A 20724-nucleotide genomic window follows, 5' to 3' on the forward strand; every position below is an offset into this window, starting at 1 on the left:
ATCAGGTAGCAGATTCACTTCTGCCAGCCGCCTGATTGGCTGCTCCAGCAGGCCAATCAGGTTGAGGATTCACTTCCACCTGGAGTTGGATTGGGTAGCTCCCGCTGATTCTGAATCCTATTGTTCTAGGATTCAGCTCAGTACATAACAACCTCCTTGCCCTTACTTTTAAAGCTAACTCAGGTGCAGCTGATAGGTCCACAAAGTGATGGAAACCTCTTGCATCCGCCTTGTACCAACCCGGATAACTAAACATAGCCCTCCTGTTTAGAGGCGCACAGCAACACAGCACGCAACGTGCGCGCCCACGGCCCCGCTGCCATTCCCGAGGCGCCCCGTAGGTGGCGCCGCACTCCCAGCTCAGATTTGACTCCGCGGCTGGCGTCTGAAAGGGAAGGCAGGCGCCGGCCAGAGCGCCGAAGCCCCAGGGTCACGTGGAGCGAGGCGCCGCGTGCGTGGTGAGGTCAGACGCTCGCGAGGCGCCGCCGGCTTGGCTACCCGCCCGCCATCTTGGCCCTGCTGTGTGTGGAGGCGACGCAAGGCGCTTACTTCGGCCTCGGTGAGTGCGCTCCTGAGGCGGCTTCGCGCGGGGCTAACGGGAGGCAGGGAGGGAAAGCGGGGACGGAGGGCGGCGGCGAGGAGGAGCGGGGCGCGTCAAGCCGATGCCGGCGGCCGTTGGAGGAGGGTTCGCCCTCGCGCACCCGGCGAGGGCGGCGGGCCTTGGCAGCGGGGAGGGAGAGAAAGAGGAGCGATTCCTGCCTCCTCCTCCTCCTCCTCCCCCCTCTTCTGAATGGGGTTATTGTGTGTTGGGGGCAGGGATGCTGCTGTGCTTGGTGGCGGGAGGAATGAAGAGAGGGGTCTGGGGTGGGCAGAGAAGAGCGCGAAGGAATCGGCAACGCGGCCTTATTTCCCCATCCCTTGCGCATCCTGCCTTTTTCCACTTTGAAGGCTTTCCGGCGCCATTCTTTCGTCCCCGCTTCCCTTTTCCCTTTTTACGCGTAAGCTTCCGGCGCGTCCCTTTCCCCCTCGCCCTCGTCCTCTTCTCCAGATTCCTTCCTTGTGAGAGGAAAAATGAGTAACTTTCTCCTGACTAATCCAGTCCTAGGCTGCTGCGGATCCTTTATTACTTGGGGATGCACCACCACCGCCCGATTTAATTCGTTTCGTCAGGCAGGGGTGAGGTTTTGCAGCAGCCCACTCGGGGATACAGTTAACTGGCTGGTTGTAAAAAAAAAAAAAAGTCCATCCCAGCCTACACCCTGAAGGGTTCTTCAGGACGGCTAGCAATCTATAAAACCTGATGAAAACCCTATCTGGTAATTAAAATGTCAGCAATAAAACCGGTGATGCCTAAAAGAACCTTCCGCTTCCAGAGGTCTAGATTAATATGAATGCCTTCAGATTTTGCCAGAACATGGCTAAGGAAAGGGAGTTCCATCGTAGGTGGAGAAAGGCCTCTCTCACACTTTCACCCTCAACTGCACTGCAAAGTTTTGGTTGGGCTGTATGGAGAAAGGTGCACCTTCAAGTACTTTGGTCCCAGGACAATGAGATGGTGGATGCCAGTGTATGTGAGAAGGGGGGTTGATTGGGGAAGAAAAAGTGATTTATTTGCCATCCGAGAATAGCACCTCAGTGGGCTCCAATACACAGTTACCTACTCCTACCAGCCTTCCTAAACATAGAGTTCTTCACTGGAGTCATTGTGCTGAGAAAATGTAAACTTACTCATTGGTTCACATGTTTGCATTACTTCTAGCATCTTGAAAATACAAGAACTGGTACAAATTAGTTATTGACATTTGCGGGTTTGTAATCATTGTCATATAATAAAGCTGGGGCATCTTCCCTAGGAGAGACTATGGTTGTATTGCCATTATTTGGCTACCACACATTTGGTGGTGTTTGAAGAGAGGAAGGCTGTTTAAGCCTAGTCTATGTGACATCAGTATGAAATTGATGCGGAAGAGAAAAACCTGGGCTGGGGGGTGGGGTGGGGTGGGAACAGGAGATAAAGTGAATAAGTCCCATACAGGCCATTGCTTGATACAAACAGCCACCATCCTAGCCTCTTTAAACCATCTTGTTGTATAAGCTTAAAATATGTCCTATTGGTGTTCCTACAACAAATTTTTACTTGCTTTGGTGGCCAAGCTGGATATTGTGGTCATTGGGACCCTCTCACTCCCCTTGTCACTGACCTCAAGCTGTACCTCTGTGCTCAGGACAATCCTTGGCTCCTCTCTCCACTACCAAGTTTGGAGCTAGAAATGATTCCCTTCATCACACTCTAGGGGGTCTCATCAATGCAGTTTCCAATAAGGCCTCTGCCACCTTTCCTGCTTGGGAGAAGGTGAGTGGAGTGGTGGAGAAGCGACCAAGTGCCCCATTCCTCATTTACACTCACCATAGAAAGCAATGTGCCAGGTGCATTTTGCACCTGACTATTGGCCACTTGTGACCATGTGAAGATGGCTGGGCACCAGGATGGTGCCTGATGTTTCCACCATCTAGAGCAGGCATCCGCAAACTGCAGCCCTCCAGATGTTTTGGCATACAACTCCCATGATCCCTAGCTAACAGGACCAGCGGTCGGGGAAGATGGGAATTGTAGTCCAAAACATCTGGAGGGCCGAAGTTTGGGGATGCCTGGTCTAGAGGTACATGCCTGGGGATCCTTGGATCTTGGCTGTTTTCACACACTAGCAACACTTCCTGTAGAATTCTATCAGTTGTATTTTATCTGCACACTCAGGATGAATTTCAGGAACCAAAAAGTCATATTAAAAATACGACTTTTGAGCTGTCTGGCCCAAAAATGGCAACTAGGCATTCTGCTTTGGTGACTGTAACCTGACTTAAGGGGTTGGTGCCTAGCTTATATACTGTACAGTGGTACCTCTACTTACGAATGTTTCTACTTACGAACGGAGCTCCGTCTGCCATCTTGGATGCGGTTTAGATAGGATTTTTTCTACTTACAAATTTTTAGATAGGGTTATCTATCTATCTATTTTGGTGACTTACGATTTTTTTCTCACAATGCATTCCTATGGGATTTGACTTACAAATTTTTTCGACTTACAAATATGCATTCGGAACGCATTAAATTCGTAAGTAGAGGTAACACTGTATATGAGTTTTTAACACTGCAAGATGGGCCAGACATATTTTTCAATACGGTTCCTGAAATTCATTCTGATTGTGCAGACACACTGTACAATATAACTGATAGAATTCTACAGGATGTGCAGTTCCAAAGTTGCCCGCTGCAGGTTACCATGCATATCAGAGGGCAGTGTCGTGACATGTATGGAAAGCAAAATGTGGAACTCTGGTTATCATAATAAAGCTACCAGTACTTGAGGTTGGGGAAAGTATGGTCTGGAGTTCAGCTCCTACCATCCCTAACTTCTACCATGCTGGCTGGGACTGGTGGAAGTTGGAGTCCTACAATATCTTGAGGACTACAGGGCCTCCTTCCTACTTTGAAGTCAAATTCTGAAAATTTTAAAGTAAGATCACAGCCATTTCTTATTTCTTTACCTATAAACTTCTACTTCTACTGTGGGATATCTGAACATACTTTGGTACTTTTAACTTTTCTGGCTTCAACTTCTTAATGCTTAGTGCTTGACGAGAATTTTTGTTTACCTCTTACTGCTGAATTTACATTCTGAATCTAGCATTGTGAGTTCTGCTGATTACTGTCAGCTTGGTAGAAGAAGTCTACCCTAGAGGGGAGTCACTACTGTATGAGGATTCTTCTTATTTCCTTGGTGTCTTTGCCAAATGCTTTCATCTCACCCAGCTTCTATCAGCAGTACAGGTTTCAGACAATTGCAAGTACACTTCTGTCTTAGCATTAATAACAACAACAATTTTATTATTTGTATGCCACTCATCTGACTGGGTTGCCCAAGCCACCCTGGGCAGCTGCCCAGCAGAATAGTAAAAACACGATAAAACATCAAACATTTAAAATTTCCCTAAACAGGGCTGCCTTCAGATGTCTTCTAAAAGTCAAATAGTTGTTTATTTCCTTGACATATGATGGGAGGTGGTTCCACAGGGTGGGTGTGACTACTGAGAAGTGCCTCCCCCTGGTTCCCTGTAACCTCACTTCTTTCAGTGAGGGAACTGCCAGAAGGCCCTCAGTGCTTGATCTCAGTGCCCCAGCTGAACAGTGGTGGTGGAGATGCTCCTTTTGATGTACAGGGCCAAAGCCATTTAGGGCAGGGGTTTGCAAACTTTTTCAGCAGGGGGCCGGTCCACTATCCCTCAGACCTTGTTAGGTGCTGGACTATATTTTTTTGGGGGGGAAATGAACGAATTCCTATGCCTTATATAAAATACCCAGAGATGTATTTTAAATAAAAGCACACATTCTACTCATGTAAAAACACACTGATTCCCGGACCGTCCGTGGGCCGGATTTAGAAGGCGATTGGGCCGGATGTGGGCCTTGGGCCTTAGATTGCCTACCCATGGTTTAGGGCTTTAAAAGTCAGCATCAACACTTTGAATTGTGCTTGGAAATGTACTGGGAGCCAATGTAGATCCTTTAAGAGCAGTGTTATATGGTCCCAGTGGCTGCTCCCAGTCACCGGTCTTTCTGCCACATTCTGGATTAATTGTAGTTTCCGAGTCACCTTCAAAGGTAGCCCCACATAGAGCGCATTGCGGTAGTCCAAGCGGGAGATAACCAGAGCATACACTTCTCTGGCGTGACAGTGCACAGGCAGGTTGGGTCTCAGCTGACATACCAGATGAAGCTGGTAGACAGCTGCCCTGGACACAGAATTGACATGCCTCCATGGACGAGCCCAAAATTATTCCCAAGCTGCATACCTGGTCCTTCAGGGCACAGTTACCCATTCAAGACTAGGGAGTCCACATCTGCCCGCCCCCTGTCTCCCTATAACAGTACTTCTGTCTTGTCAGGATTCAACCTCAATCTATTAGCAGCCACCCATTCTCCAATCACTGCCGGATACTCACACGAGACCTTCACTGCCTTCACTGGTTCCAATTTAAAGGAGAGGTAGTGCTGGGTATCATCCGCATACTGGTGTACACCCAGCCCAAACCTCTTGGTGATCTATCGATCACAACGGCTTCATAAAGATGTTGAAAAGCATGAGGAAGAGGACCGAGCCCTGAAGCACCTCACAAGTGAGAGCCCAGAGGTCTGAACACTCTCCTCCAACACCACTTTTTGTACATGGCCCAGGAGGAAGGAGTGGAACCACTGTATAACAGTGCCCCCAGCTCCCAAGTCCTCTGGGCAATCCTTCCCTTCCACCCACCCACTCCATGCATGCTCCACCTCCCTCCAATGACTAGGTAGATCATTGCCAGTTTTTAAATACTGGGAATACTGATTTAACGGGCTTGCCGATCAGAAGGTCGGCGGTTCGAATCCCCACAACAGGGTGAGCTCCTGTTGCTCGGTCCCTGCTCCTGCCAACCTAACAGTTCGAAAGCACATCAAAGTGCAAGTAGATAAATAGGTACCTCTCCAGCGGGAAGGTAAACAGCGTTTCCATGTGCTGCTCTGGTTCGCCAGAAGCGGCTTAGTCATGCTGGCCACATGACCTGGAAGCTGTACGCTGGCTCCCTCGGCCAATAAAGCGAGATGAGCACCGCAACCTCAGAGTTGTCCGCGACTGAACCTAATGGTCCATACCTTACTTAATATGTTTGCAAAATGATGTTGTGCATCTGACCAGAAACCATGTTAAGTCATAACTACATAAGAGTATTATTATTAATACTGTTACTTCATTCTTCAAAAGCCTGCATCTTTGTCACATATTATTATGATGTCATATTTTGCATATTTTCTTTTTTTTACCTGTAGAGGGAATCAGTGTTAGAAACTCAGATATACAAGCTAGGGGTCAAATGGCTCCTTAAACCAAAGTTACAGTCTCGCCTTGTGATAGATTATCAGTTAAACATCTGGATAGTTCAGATGATAACCTTGAGCTATGTTACGGATTATTAGAAAAAGAAGAAGTCACTTTATCCAGGGATAAAGTGACCCCATGCATGCACCTCCAGATGATGGAGATGTCAGACACCACCTTGGCGCCCAGGCATCTTCACTTGGTCACAAGTGGCCTGCTGCAAAATGTGCCTGGCTAATTTCAAACACTGGAGAGAATGTCTTTAAAATATCCTCATATAGGGTTGGTTTCGCCAGCAGCTCTCACAGTTTCTGGGGCCAAGTATGGGATTATAGGAACCTGCACACAGCATAGTTTTGTCGAATTTCCAATGTTTCTCCATTCTGCTTCACTCTGCCGTGGTGTAGCCAAAGCATCACAAAAGAAAGTGGCAAACAAAAATGAAATTCCAATGACTAATAGGAATAAGATCTCATTGTTAGTTGGGAAAATAGAACTGTATTTTATCAGCATTTTATTTTAACAGTATTTTATTTACATGAAAAGATTTGCATAATTACAAAAGTAGCCATAAACAATAAATAAAACACAACAAAATTGAACACTTTCCACATATTTCTAAATACAGTAGAACCTTGGCTTTCGAATGTAATCTGTTCTTGAAGTCTGTTCAACTTGCGAAATGTTTGAAAACTGAAAATCAAAGGGCTGTTAGCAAAGTTAATGGTGAAAATGGGAAAACGTGCTGTGGAAGTTGTTTGACTTCCGAGGCGTGTTCGAAAACAGAAGCATTCACTTCTGGGTTTTTGGTGTTTGGCTTCTGAAACGTTCAGCAGCTGTGACATTCAAAAACCAAGATTTGACTGTATAAAGATAGAAAATAATATCAATAACAGCTGAATACCCCTCCAAAAAATACCCCAGTCCAAGAGTCTGTTCAGCAGCCTCAGCTTTTATAGCTGGAGTCAATCAGCTACATAATTTATATCCAAATGATTTAATATTAATCTAGTTATTATTTACCATGTCATATTGTCCGAACCAAACAAACTGTAGTTTATCTAAAAAGGAAACTTCCAATCTCAGTCCCCCACGTTCTGCTAGTGGAAGAGATGAACAAGTAGGCACTGCTAGCCTCACTATTCCTTAGCCAGGGAATGTCATGAGGTTGCTATCTCTTCCCTTCCTTTAAGATGGAGAACAGAATTCCACATCCGTCATCGGTCTGGCAAATGCACCAAGGTTTTCTGGCTGTGTTGTCTTTCTACTTTGTTTTCTGAACTGCCCCAAAGACAAGATAACTAACTGTAATTCATTGCAATGTTGTATACAGTCATACCTTGGATCTCAAACGCCTTGGCTCCCAAACAAATCGGTCCCGAACAATCGAAACCCAGAAGTGAGTGTTCTGATTTTTGAATGATTTTCGGAAGCTGTGCCTTGGTTTTCAAACGATTCCAGGAGTCTAATGGACTCCCAGAATGCATTGTGTTTGAGAACCAAGGTACGATTGTATATGGATAGAACATTTTTTTAAAACTGGAAATGTTAATGTGCTGAGCTGTCAGTAACTGGATTTCCCCTGGCTGGTTTAAAAAATACATTTTCACCTAGTAAAAATCATCCCGGTAAACTACTTGACCTCAAGCCAGACATACTGGCATGCAAGATGTGGAAACCTATTTCTTTCATTTTCCTATGCTTTGATGAGAGTATGAATGATTCAGCAGATGCTGACATATGCCATTTGTAATTTGGCATATATTGATAGTCAGAACTGTTACGTCTCCTCTTTAGTTTGTGATTACATACCACTTGAAACCACGTAACAGTTGACTCTGCATACCACATACAGCTGTGGCCTTTTTGCATTATTGGAATCAGAAAAGGAGGGCTATTTTTTTAAAAGTGTTGGACCTTAACAACATCACAGATGTCATATGCAGCTAGTATAGAATGTGGTGGCTAGCCTGCTTGTGAGAGAAAACAGCTGCCAGCAAACCCCAACATAAGATGTGATCATACTGTACTTGGAGCATAATTATATTACAAAAAAGTGATAATCCTGTTTGATTGACTGCATATAGGCTGCACAGTCTATAGATGTATGTGATGGTTTACTGAGAAAAATGTTGTAGAAAACAACAGAAGGAATATGGAAGCAATATTTCAGCAAGTGATGTTAGGTTTGGTTTTTTTAGAAACTTTGAATTGGATTTTTTCCAGTAAATTTTTAACTCTCTTAAGTTAACAGAGTTCTGATTTAGTATGTTTAATTTATATTTAGTAAACAAAACTTCTAAAAGTATTGTTGAGGTGTTAACTTTTCAAATATTTATACAGAATAGAAGATTTTCTCAATAGTAAAAAATAACAGAACACATTTTTGACTACATCAGCAAAGTATGTGATGTTATTCAAAGAGTTAAATTATTTTTAAATGCCTGTAAATTTTTAAAGGTATCATAATTCATAGAATACATTTCTCTTTCATTATTTACCGTAGATTTTAATGTGATGTGATGAAGACACTGAAAACTGTTAACATAAAAAGTTTTGCATGCCTGTAGAGTTGTTTGCATAAATATATTGACTTCCTAGGGATCAGCAATTACAGCTTTGATTTCATATTTGCCATTCTAGCCATAAGGTTTGCTATTTCGTTTATTTAATATTACTCTTCAAAAAATTATAGAACTAGAGCAATTCCGTGGGAAAACGTAACATGACATGACATGATCTTAGCTAGGAATGCAGTTTGGGATGACTCGGTTGTTAGCATTAGTACATCTGAGCAACAAGCCACATGATCTTGTGCAGATTCGATTTGTGTAGTGGCAGTTTTTGGAGGAAGATAAACTGCAACAGGAAACATGCCATGTTTCCTCAGCAACACATTGGTGTTTCAGTTGTGTCCATGGAAGTTGCATATTCGTTAATGATCAGTTCCCTTAATTTGCCCATTGATGATCAGTTTCTTTAACATGCCTACCAGGCCTTCCCATTTGGCCCACAAGTGAGATGTGGGGGAGGTAAAGACATGTCTCAACTGAAAGGAGTATTTCAAGCTGATTGGCAGCACCTGCAAAATCCTGTGCAAAGGGGTTCCACAAGATCTATAACTTATAGCTGATTTTCTGGTCATGTGGAGTACTTTGCTTTGGGCTCCATGAGACCCAACAATCAGCTGAAAGTTTTGCAGGCTGTGCATTCATTTGCTTGCACATGCAGGCAAAAAGAGGGTAACCTGATGCCATTGTGATGTCAAGTGATAGGTGGCTGTCCCAATTCATCTCTCACATTTGGTCCATGGCAGTGTAGAGCCAAATCCATCTTCCCACCCCAATTTAAATATAACATTTAAATCACATACAGTGTTTTACTGAATTGTTTTTCTTTTCAGATACTTCAAATCAAATACCTTTAGCTGTTGGGGAAATACAACACGGAAAATTATCCTGACATACTTTTTGGCTTTAGTTTAATTTACTAAATATGTTAACATCCTAACTAGTTTTGAGGGGGAAATCAGAACAAAAAAAGTTAGTTCAAAATTTTCTGGAAAATCAATATCATGAATTGTGAAATTGTTTTAATGATGAATGCATGTCAGCATCTCAACAATAGTCTTTCAGCAGCATTGCTTCAATGCAGTGTTGCAGTTCATTCGACCACTGCCTGTGCTGTGGCAGTATCTTGAGCCAAGTATTCCTATACTCTGGTAGGAAAGCCCATCCTGTTACATTATCCATTGTAATACAGTGGTACCTCGGTTTATGAACACAATTGGTTCGGGAGGTCTGTTCATAAACTGAAGCGAACTTTCCCATTGAAAGTAATGGAAAGTGGATTAATCCATTCTAGACGGTCCGCCGAGTACTTCAACTGAAGCGTTCATAAACTGATGCAAACTTTCCCATTGAAAGTAATGGAAAGTGGATTAATCCATTCCAGACGGGTCCGCGGAGTACTCAACCTGAAGCGTACTTAACCCGAAGCATGGGTGTAATTGGTTCCAGAAGCATAGCTGCCAAGTTTTCCCTTTTCTCGCGAGGAAGCCTATTCAGCATAAGGGGAAATCCCTTTAAAAAAGGGATAACTTGGCAGCTATGTCCAGAAGTCTGTTCATAAACTGAAGCATTCATAAACTGAAGCGAACTTTCCCATTGAAAGTAATGGAAAGTGAATTAATCCATTCCAGATGGGTCCGCGGTGTTCGTAAACCGAAAATTCGTAAACCGAGGTGTTCATAAACCGAGGTTCCACTGTAATACACAATAGGCAGAGCTATGTCATGATGGGACAGTTGCAGCAGCACCTTTTTTTCTGAATGCCTCTTTTCTCAAATAAGCTATGTCACTTTCACTGGTTAACATGTCTAAAGACATGTTAAAGGGGGGCTTTGATGTCAGGTGCATATTTCTTTATTGTCTAATGAGTTTTCCTTTCATTTTGAGAGGGTGAACAAGGAGGCTCTAGCTCAATGAACTGAAATGTCTGAAAAGTCAGGACAGAACACAAAAGCAAAGGATGGAAAAACCAAGTATGCAACACTTAGTCTGTTTAATACCTATAAAGGAAAGACTCTGGAAACACAGAAAGCTGCAGGTATGTAAAATAATATGAGCTGCTACTGTTTGAGAAATACTCATTGCTGATAGCTTTGTTTGCGTTATTAAAGTATCTCATCTAAATTTAATAAGTTGTTTATAGTTGGCTACCATTTTGAGTTATATCAATGATGTCCTTCCACTTGCGCAAGAGGACTGCTAATCTCTCCCCCTCCAGTCCCACCCATGCTCTCCAGATCTGCTCTGGAGAGTCCTGGATACCCTTTGAGGAGGAAGGCAGGAAATGAATTTAATAAATCTAAATAATGCGTTTCGTCTACTATTGTTGAACACACTATTGAGGGAAAGAATCTTGCATTCTTTCTTTAGGCCTTCTATGAGCTGAGAGATTTCTCTTTTGGCAGCCATTTGGCCTGCTAAGTAATGTACTTGTTTAAAACTTCCCTAGCATTTTATCCTTAACTTGTTGTCTGCCATCTCTCATTCTTTTATCTATGATTGTTTTGTGCATTTTGAATTTTATTCTTTTACTAGCTGGCCCTGCCACATGTTGCTGTGGCTTAGTCTATTAAATGGGTCCTCAGAGTCCCCCTTCTGACTCCTCCCCCCACCCCTCCGGGCTCATCCCTGTGATCGGCCCCACCCTGTCCCGACCCATGATGTTTCCCACCCCTGTCTCCCCCCCACCTCTATTCGGCCTAGTCTGCAAACCTCTAGTATGCAAAGCCGAACTGAGCTGCTGTGGAGTGGGAAGCTTTCCTACCTGCAGTACCAGTGTAGCCGCTGCTAGAGGCCGCTGTTGTGCAAGGTCTCCTGATTCTATTTCCCAGCATGCACTTTAGGGAGAGTTGTGTGTTTTTGAACACGGGGGCTCCAAACAATCAGAAAAATATTGTTTCTATTCTATTCATTGAACTTATTGAAACTTAGCACTGAAGGGGTCGTTTCTGTATTCATAGGTTTGTAGAACAATAGGATTAAGGTCTTTTTCTCAACTCTGTTCATGTTATAACATTTTTGCTGTGAAGAAGAGGCATGTGATCTCTGTTGAGTCAAATTCAGTTTTGAGAACTGTAAAAGTAAACCAAACATCTGTGATAATATCTTGTAGGCAGAGAAACTGCCCAATAATCTTACAAAAACCTCTGGAAGAGCATGACATTGTGAATGGATTAATGGAATTTATTTACCCCAAAAATTAAACATATAAAACCTTATTCTACATAATTAAAAAATTAATCTTTATTTCATGATGGAATAACCTTTGGATGGTAATATATTTTCCCCAAAAAGCATTTTATTTTTAAAAAATCCGATTTAAATCAAAAAAATCCGATTTAAAAAAAATCTGATTTAAATAAAAAAAAATCCGATATATTTTTTTTAAAAAAATCATTGATTTTTATCCACCCTGCTCTGTATTCACTTCCATGTTTTTGGAGTATAGCTTGTGTTGGAGTACCACTTGTACCTTGTAATAACAGGTACTTTGTGAGGAATACATTCATTGTACTTTGTTTCCTGCATACAGTACTGAGTTTTTATATTTTGTCCTGAACCCTTGTATTTTCTATTGATACATCCTCTCCTGTGGAACAGCATCCTGGTTGAGATATGAGAGGCACCCATTTTATGGCAACAATGGAAGTCATATTTGTCTCAATAGAAGGACAGGGTGCATGTAGAATAAATACCAAAGCAATCCTAACTTGGGACCTAGGAGCAATGGATTCGCAAATCTTCCAAGTTCTACTTCGAATCCTATTTCTTTGATAAATCTGTACATTTCTGTGACAGAGTCAGCAGTTCAAAATGTCTTTTCTTGATGCAGTCACAACACGCCATGGATTACAGAGTCTTGGAAAAGTTGCCATTTCACGAAGGATGCCCCCTCCTGCTAATCTCCCCAGTCTTAAAGCAGAAAACAAAGGCAATGATCCGAATATAAACATTGTGCCTAAGGATGGCACAGGATGGGCTTCTAAACAAGAGCAACATGAGGAAGAAAAGTAAGTTAAAGGTCAAAGTTAAATTCTCATTAAGAATAGTGGTGTAAAGTTTTGGTATATGCCACAAGAGCACTTTGGAAGATCCATGGTGTCAGGGGATTGTTGCAGCTACTCTTGAGTAAAGACGCTTCAGTCCGCACTGTCTTTAAGAGTTTTATTGTGCATACTATTTACAGTGCAGAGATCACAGAAAACATGACTGCCTAGTCCGATTCAGAACCCGGCAATGGCTGCCGCCTGTTTTTCGGCCAGCATAAAAGCCTGGGCACCCCAAAATGCCGCCCCTTCGCCCTACGTGTGGGCGCGTGCCTCAATTCGGGCGCCGGAAGGAGAGGTTTCCCCTCTTGCTGGCTGGGGCAGCGCCTGGGCTCCGACGTCTTGCTGAGTCCCTCATCCGCTGACCCTCGACCAGAGCAGTGCCTCATTCCCTCCTCCTGACTCGCCGCTTGTGCTGTCGCTGGGCGAAGTGCTGGTCAGGATGACGGGGGGGGGGAGGCTCCCTGTAGGAAGTCCCCGTGACACATGGCAAACACTTAATTTAATGATTCAAGAGTCTGAATTCTCTGTCTTCTATAAGTAACATTCTCTTTTAAACCCTGCTAAAACATTTGTGCTAACAAGATTGCTTCTTCACATTTCTTATTGCTTCAGACCACCAGAAGTGCCACAGACCCAGCCAAAGCCTGCAGCTCCTGCTCCTCCAGAAGCACCTCCTGTTGCCAAATCATGGGCCAATACCAAGCAAGGTGGGCAGGGTGATGGTAAGTGGAGGTGGGCCGGCCTAGTTGGGCTAGCAGTTCCACTTTGCATTGCCATCTTAGGACAGTTGGTCTTAATTTTTTGAGGCAGCCAAAATTGATAGCGTTGTAGAAACATTGTTCTTGGCTGTACTGTACTGTACTTTCATTCAAGGAAACCTCATGTCTTTTGCAGTTTTATTCTGATGAGAAATTTTATATCAGTAATGATTTTATTTCGTGAAACATTTTAGAGAAAATTGCTTTCTGACAAAACAAAAGCCCTAGACCCAAAAGTTTAAATATTCTGTCATCTCTCTCTCTCTCTCTCTCTCTCTCTCTCTCTGTGTGTGTGTGTGTGTGTGTGTGTGTGTGTGTGTGTGTAGTTTGTAGTTTATTAATAGCTTTGAAGGTTGAGTGGTTATGATTCATGTCAGCTCTCTCATAAGATACTGATAGGCTTCTTTCTTCTGGGCCTTTTTACTACTTTCTTTAAGGATTTTCATTCCATCTTCCCTCCCACCTGCAGTAGGGGTGACAGTTCTAGAGAATTTAACTCCTCCAAAGTTCTTTCCTTTTCCGCTTCTGAAACTCTCTCCATCTTCAATGTGAGACTGGTTCGTCAGAGTCAATGAAGATCTGACCTACCACATTGGTTCCAGTTGAATGCTCTTTCCCCTGTTCCTCAGAAGGAAAGGCTGTCTTTGATTCAAAAGGCTCCTCCAAAGTTCCTTCTTCATTAGCAGCAACAAGGCCCAAAGCTGCTAGCAATGCCGCCTCTGTGGCCCACAGGAGTAGCAGTCGCTGCGGCTCTACCCGCCTGGCCTGCTCCATCCCTGTGGCCCAGGGTTCCTTCCCCTGCCACAAAAAGAGACACCAACACCCAAGTAAATGCAGTAGAAAAGGATAACTTTACATAAGCTTGGGTTAGTAGTGGGTGTTTTATATGTGGGAGATTTCTTATCCATTATGTGTCACAGCCATCATACATGTAAGGGACTAACTGCACAGTTGCTTTTAACTACACATCTGCCAACTATTTCTGGTCAGATTGGCTAGACATTTTGTTGGGCCTCTTACATAAATTCCATACTGGTCAGTGCCCAAACTCACATTACAGCAGTATTCCCTCATGACTTTGAGCTGTACTTTGAGCTGCTCACGGTGCAACTTCAAAATGATAGTGCTGTTCTTACTACTTGGAGTGGGGAGAGAATAGGCGTTGTACAGGGCATCTTGCTCTGGCCATATGCATATGCATACTTAGCAGAATATCTGGATTTTCTGAACTGTTAATTACTGACTTGCATTTTTTACAACTATCTCAGGTCCTGGAGTTCAAATAAATAGCTATTTCCAGCAAGAATTTCCTAGTCTTCAGGCAGCTGGTGATCAAGAGAAGACAAGTAAAGAGAAGGATACAGCTGAAGAGCCTTATGGTCCTGGGCCCAGTTTACGACCACAAAGTAAGTATACATAAAATGTAATAATAGTTTTGAATACAGTTTTAATTAGTTCTTGGCCCATGCTACCATTCTTAAAGTAATATGCAAATTAATTCTACCAGCTTTTGAAGAAACACTTGTTCATGTAGACATTTGCTTGATCTCTTGACCAGAGTCTGCTGTTTTAACCTTTTTTTAAGGGATATTTTAACTGGTGTATTTAAATTATGACACATTTTAATAATGTGTTAATGGTTTTTTATATTTTGTACAACACCTAGAAGTCTATTTTGGCATTAAGCAGTATATTCATTAATAATGAAGTGTTCATTTGTGCTTTGATAGACTAGAAGTTCTTGACATGTTTAGAGTTCATGTTTTGCTCTGTTTAAATAATAATAATAATAATAATAATAATAATAATAATAATAATTTATTATTTGTACCCCGCCCATCTGGCTGGGTTTCCCCAGCTACTCTGGGCGGCTTCCAACAAAAATTTAAAATACATTAAAATATCACACATTAAAACCTTCCCTGAACAGGGCTGCTTTCAGATGTCTTCTAAATGTCAGGTAGTTATTTATCTCTTTGACATCTGATGGGAGGGCATTCCACAGGGTGGGTACTACTACGGAGAAGGCCCTGTGCCTGGTTCCCTGTAGCTTTGCTTCTCGCAGTGAGGGAACCGCCAGAAGGCCCTCAGCGCTCGACCTCAGTGTCCGGGCAGAACGATGGGGGTGGAGACGCTCCTTCAGGTATACTGGGTCGAGGCCGTTTAGGGCTTTAAAGGTCAACACCAACACTTTGAATTGTGCTTGGAAACGTACTGGGACACCACCATTACTGGCCCCAACAACATCAAACATACCATCAGGACTATTTAATTGCTCATCTTCTAACATTGTGTATGCCATCAACTGCCAACAGTGCCCTTGAGCTCTCTATATTGGACAAACAGGCCAAACCCTACGCCAAAGGATAAATGGACATAAATCTGACATCAGGAATCACAAGACAGAGAAATTAGTAGAGAACACTTCAATCTCCCAGGACATTCTATACAAGATCTCAAAGCAGCTGCCTTATTACAAAAGAATTTCAGAAATAGACTGGAAAGAGAAGTTGATGAACTGCACCTTATCACCAAACTTAAAACCAGGAGAGACCTGGTCTGAATAAAGACATTGGATTCTTATCTCATTATACATGATAAAGCTATCTTTAGCCATCTCGCCCCTTGTTTTTTTCCCTGTAAGACCAATTGCAGTCGTTAACTGTCATCAATAGGTTTCCACATCTATCCGTCAATCACCCATTCCCACCACCCTTCTGAGTAATACCCCTCCCCACCCTCTCACTATATATAAGGGTCTGGTGACTTCTGTTTCAGTGTATCTGAAGAAGTGTGCATGCACACGAAAGCTCATACCAATGACAAACTTAGTTGGTCTCTAAGGTGCTACTGGAAGGATTTTTTTTATTTTGTTTCGACTATGCCAGACCAACATGGCTGCCTACTTGTAATTATAAAAATTCTGACGTGGTTTGCATTCATGGTGGTTGAGGTCAGGGACAGGGAACTTGTGGCTCTCTGGATGTTGCTAGACAACAACTTCCATCCTTGACCATTTGGCCATGTTGGCCAGGGCTGATGCGAGTTTGAGTCCAACAGCACCTGCAAGGCCACTAGTTCCTCATTAAAACCTACAAGCAAGTCATGACTGCTGCTTGTCTACAGTCCTTTCCCACCTGATCTGTTATCCAGGCTGTAGGTTCATTGGCCTTTAGAAATGGAGCAAGTGGTGTAACTGGAATGTCAGTTAATACATCATGCCAACCATAATTAGCACAAACTACAGTTTGCAAACCTACTTCAAAATGTGACTTCTGATTGGGTTTTGCCAGACTGTTGCATGTTATGGTTAACCAATTCAAACACTACATTAAACTATAGTTCAGCTTCTTTAACCACTGTTTAGTATAGTGCCTTAATTGAGCCAGTGCTAGCCCTACTTAAAACAATAACTGCTGAATGTTCTCGGTTATAGAGAGCTTGAATTGATCAAGTTAAACAATTTCTGTGGTTAAAGTGGACTGTGTGGAATTCTTGGTGGTGTCACAGCTCAAGTAGGCTGAGATGACAGTTTTGTCACTGAGGGTCCTTTGGGGGGGTAGGGGTGGATGAAGCTGATGAGAAATACACCAAACACTTCTTGCACAACACAAAATAAATGGTTTACAGAAATCTGTTCAGAATATAACCTCCCCTATCCCATTGCAGATGTTGCTAGCTGGCGAGAAGGTGGAGGCAGGAATCTGAACTCTCCAAATTCTCCAACTGATCAAGAAGCAAAACCTGTTGCTCAAGAAGACGGTAATGTGCCTGGACCAGTAGAACAGAGTGATGGCCCCAAGGTACCAGAGAAGAGAGATATAAGGATAGCACTGCCACCTGCTCCCAAGCTTAATGGTCAGCAACAGCCTGGGATCATACCTCAGTACAGAGCAATGATACCACCCTATGTAAGTCTGTCCATCAATCTCTTTTAGACTTCTTTCTCTTAAGGGTCCTGAAGATCAAAGGAAAGTAGAATTGCTCAGCTGAGTGAAGTGGTATTTGTGGTCTTTGCAGCTATGCTGTTTATATTCCTGTTGCTGTTACGGTAATTGCTATCTGAGAGAGTCATTTTCTCCTCCTAGCAGGTGATGTGACTGAGAAATCATAGAGCACCAAGGGACTTGCAAAAAGACACACACCTAAATAACTTAACTGTATAAAGTTGTCAATTTAAGAGTACGTTAATTTTAGGTAGATTTCAGTTTTTATTTCTGGTATATTATATAAACTCTCACTTTCCTATTTATGATTTTGGCATTTAATTAAAATACAATGTTTACATATCTGATGTTTTGTTTTTTCCTCTTAGCTGTTTAACCAGTACCCTAAATTGGCATATCCTCAAATGCCCGGCCCCAGCAGGTTCCCTGCTCCATCTGAGGCTGCCAGGTAAAAATACCAATTACATGCATTATTTGATTACTGCTCTTAAAACTTTTTGATATCACAACTATATTTGCATAATGCATATATAGTCTTATTTATTTAACATAATTTTAAAACTATGATTATTTTAAACTTTAAAGAGGATGCAACAATACAAAGCATAAAATTACTAAAGCAGCAGTGGTGCATAGTCCAATGTTAGTCAGCAAAACATCAGTAGTCAACTTACAGGTGCATGTTTTTGCGCAGTTTTCCCTTATTCATAACATTGAACCTTGTACCATTGATATTTTTGTATAGCTTTTTAAATTGTTGTCTATTGATTATATATATTGTTGTGTGTGTTTGGTATATATTCCATTGTCTTTTTATTTTTTCAGCAGCACTGGGGAAACCTCAGGCACCCAGGCACTTAATATGTCAGCACCTAGAACTTTTTTTTTCTTTCTTGTTCTTTAACATTTGATTCTTCCATCTAGTAATTGAAAATAGTTCCCTTTGTTAATTAAACTTGCTGTTTGTAAACAGATATCTACTTTTTTCAATATTGAGCTGAAACTAATCTTAAGTCTCTTCAGTAACTTAAGTATGAAATACTGATATATAAGCCCTATATGATAGATTGCTTTCTTTTTCTAGAGGACCGAGGGGTAGAGGGCCCCCTTCACGGAGCTCAGAAGCTGTAGAACGCCCAGCCATCCTAAGTGCTAATGAGCTCAAAGAACTTGACAAGTTTGATAATTTGGATGCTGAAGCTGATGAAGGCTGGGCTGGTAAGAACATTAATATCAGTGAACATTTAACTGGTTGCATGTAGAAAAGTGTTTTGCAGTGCTGACCTACCATTCTTTGTTATTCTAGGAGCCCAGAGTGAGGTAGATTATACTGAACAGTTGAACTTCAGTGATGATGATGAGCAAGGAAGTAACCAGAAGGAACAGTACAGCAGGTGATTTCTAAAACGCGCACACACACACGTCGTCTTTAGAAACTTGAAATAATCATCTACCAGTAGTATTTGTACCACGTGTAAAATGCACGCGAGAGACTGAGAGTTATGTAGTAGCTAGAGTGTTGGATGTGGGAAACACAGCTATAAATCGCAACTTGAGAAGATTAACATAATCTTCATGATTAACATATAAAGCATGTTTGATATAAAAGGGGGGTATGCAAAATATGACCTTTTATGATCCCCTTCATGCAGTAATGAACCTACAAAAGACGTGGAGAAGAAAGATTCAGAAGAACATAAATCATCTGCTCCTTTGCAGTCAGTTGGTTCCAAAGTGCCATATAATAAAAGCAACTACATTGATCAGGTATTTTTTATATAATCACTTTTTTGTCCTGATGTATAAGTTACAAGTTGGGTGTGCATCACCCAGATGCTATTGTGATAAAGCTGGTTAAGTGCTGGCATGCCTCTCCAACCAGTGTTAATGAAAGTGTTAATGAAGTAATGAAACATGCTGTAGAGGGGAATTTACATAAAATAAGGGTAGGTTTTGTTTGTTTGTTTTTTACAAGTAATCTTATCATAGCTTCCCTTCTGACTGAGCTGCATTTTGCATCACAACAAGTTACAGTGGTACCTCGACTTACAAAGACGAGCCGTTCTGTGGCTGTCTTCATAAGTCAAGGTTTTCGGTTCTCGAAGCGCTGCTATGGCGCGTGTGCCGCTCTGCGCAGGCGCCAACTGGGCACAGGCAGCGAAAGGACTTCCGGGGGTTATCGACTTCGGAAGTCGAAACCTTCAGAAGTTGAAGCGTTCAGATGTTGAGGTATGACTGTATAGCCTCTCTTTTTGAAGTAACCACTTGGTGTATTGAATTGCTTAGTTCCTTTTAAACCTATCATTGATTAAGTGGGGTTAAAGGTGATGGAATCCAACAGTAGTCAAAAGAGCTAGTCTGTCCATTTCCTTTAAAAAAAAAATAATTTTATTGGTTTTTTAACATATAACAACAAAACATCACCAACACATCAACCCCCAGCAATACCTAAAAGAGAAAACAAGAAACAAATGAAAACATTAACACAAACATAATAAAACAAAAACATACATATACGATAATTCAAAAACCGTTCATCTTTTCTGACATTGTAGCTTGACTTCCTCAGCACCGCTTCCTGTGGTTCATCTTATACTCTCTTTGGCAATTTCCTAACCATCATCTTAACGTTGTTTCTTTCTATCTTAAACATGTTTATACACTTTAAATTTTAAACCAAAATTCTATAATTATCCTTTTCATTATAATTTACATATTTATCATCTATGACATCATACTCCTCTTTCCTTACATATTATATTTCTACCTTAAACATACTTATTCATTTAATTCATATTATAAAATTCTTAATATACTTTTATGCAATACAGTACTAAACTAAAATTTCTCTTCCTTATACCCACGCCTCTCTTCTAAGAACTCCCCATCTCAGTCAAAACCATATTTCTATTATTAACCCTTCTAATCACAAGGCCCTTTTTACGGTCGGCAAGTCTATATAAACAGTCCTATTTCGATCCGGGTTACCCTATTACATAACCACTTATAAACTATTTATCCCACCCCCTTCCTCACCTTTCTTTCTACCCTCATTCCTTTAACCTTCCCCTGCTGCCCTGCATCTTTCTTCAATCCTGTAATTCTAAACACCCCTTTTCTATTTTCTGTGATCATCTTGACTCCCTGGTTCGATGTCTTCATCTTTCGAGAGGAGATACCTTTCAATTCATACTGATTTTTCTCAACTAGTTTTTCGTGCGCAGATGGACTCTCCTTCTGTACCACTCAATTTCTTCTATATGGACTGGGGTGCTCTTGTTGAGTTTTCTCCTCCACTTCTGACTGGACAGTTGGACTCTCACTTCTGCTGTTCAGTTCTTTCTGATCATCGCAACCTTTGAGTTTTCTAATCTCCAGATTGCACTATACCAAGTCATTTTTAATTTCCAATAGCTGTGCCAGCACAAACTGCTCAAAGGCAGACATGTTTTGGCTATCTACTTTCCTTCTCCAAGGACAGTCAGTGT

The 20724-nt window shown here is 42.0% G+C and overlaps 1 protein-coding gene across 42 annotated transcripts in view; it reads left to right on the plus strand.

Moving 5' to 3' along the window:
• The first annotated feature begins 460 nt into the window (after positions 1–460).
• Positions 461–20724, plus strand: part of PRRC2C (proline rich coiled-coil 2C) — a 75799-nt gene continuing 55535 nt past the window's right edge. For 39 of the 42 annotated variants that reach the window (XM_060276568.2, XM_060276558.2, XM_088673640.1 and 36 more), the window contains exons 1-10: positions 461–559; positions 10370–10520; positions 12315–12492; positions 13144–13253; positions 14558–14695; positions 16959–17200; positions 17605–17684; positions 18321–18454; positions 18543–18630; positions 18889–19003. In XM_060276568.2, coding sequence (XP_060132551.2) covers positions 10406–10520; positions 12315–12492; positions 13144–13253; positions 14558–14695; positions 16959–17200; positions 17605–17684; positions 18321–18454; positions 18543–18630; positions 18889–19003 — 1200 coding nt within the window. In that variant the 5' untranslated portion in view covers positions 461–559; positions 10370–10405. Of the gene's footprint in view, positions 560–7245; positions 7312–10369; positions 10521–12314; positions 12493–13143; positions 13254–14557; positions 14696–16958; positions 17201–17604; positions 17685–18320; positions 18455–18542; positions 18631–18888; positions 19004–20724 lie in introns of all 42 variants that reach the window. The other 3 variants (XM_060276560.2, XM_088673623.1, XM_060276562.2) reach the window with 3 other exon arrangements.

The sequence above is a fragment of the Zootoca vivipara genome, chromosome 7 (genome assembly GCF_965207765.1).
Source record: "Zootoca vivipara chromosome 7, rZooViv2.hap1.1, whole genome shotgun sequence".
Lineage (NCBI taxonomy): Eukaryota > Metazoa > Chordata > Lepidosauria > Squamata > Lacertidae > Zootoca > Zootoca vivipara.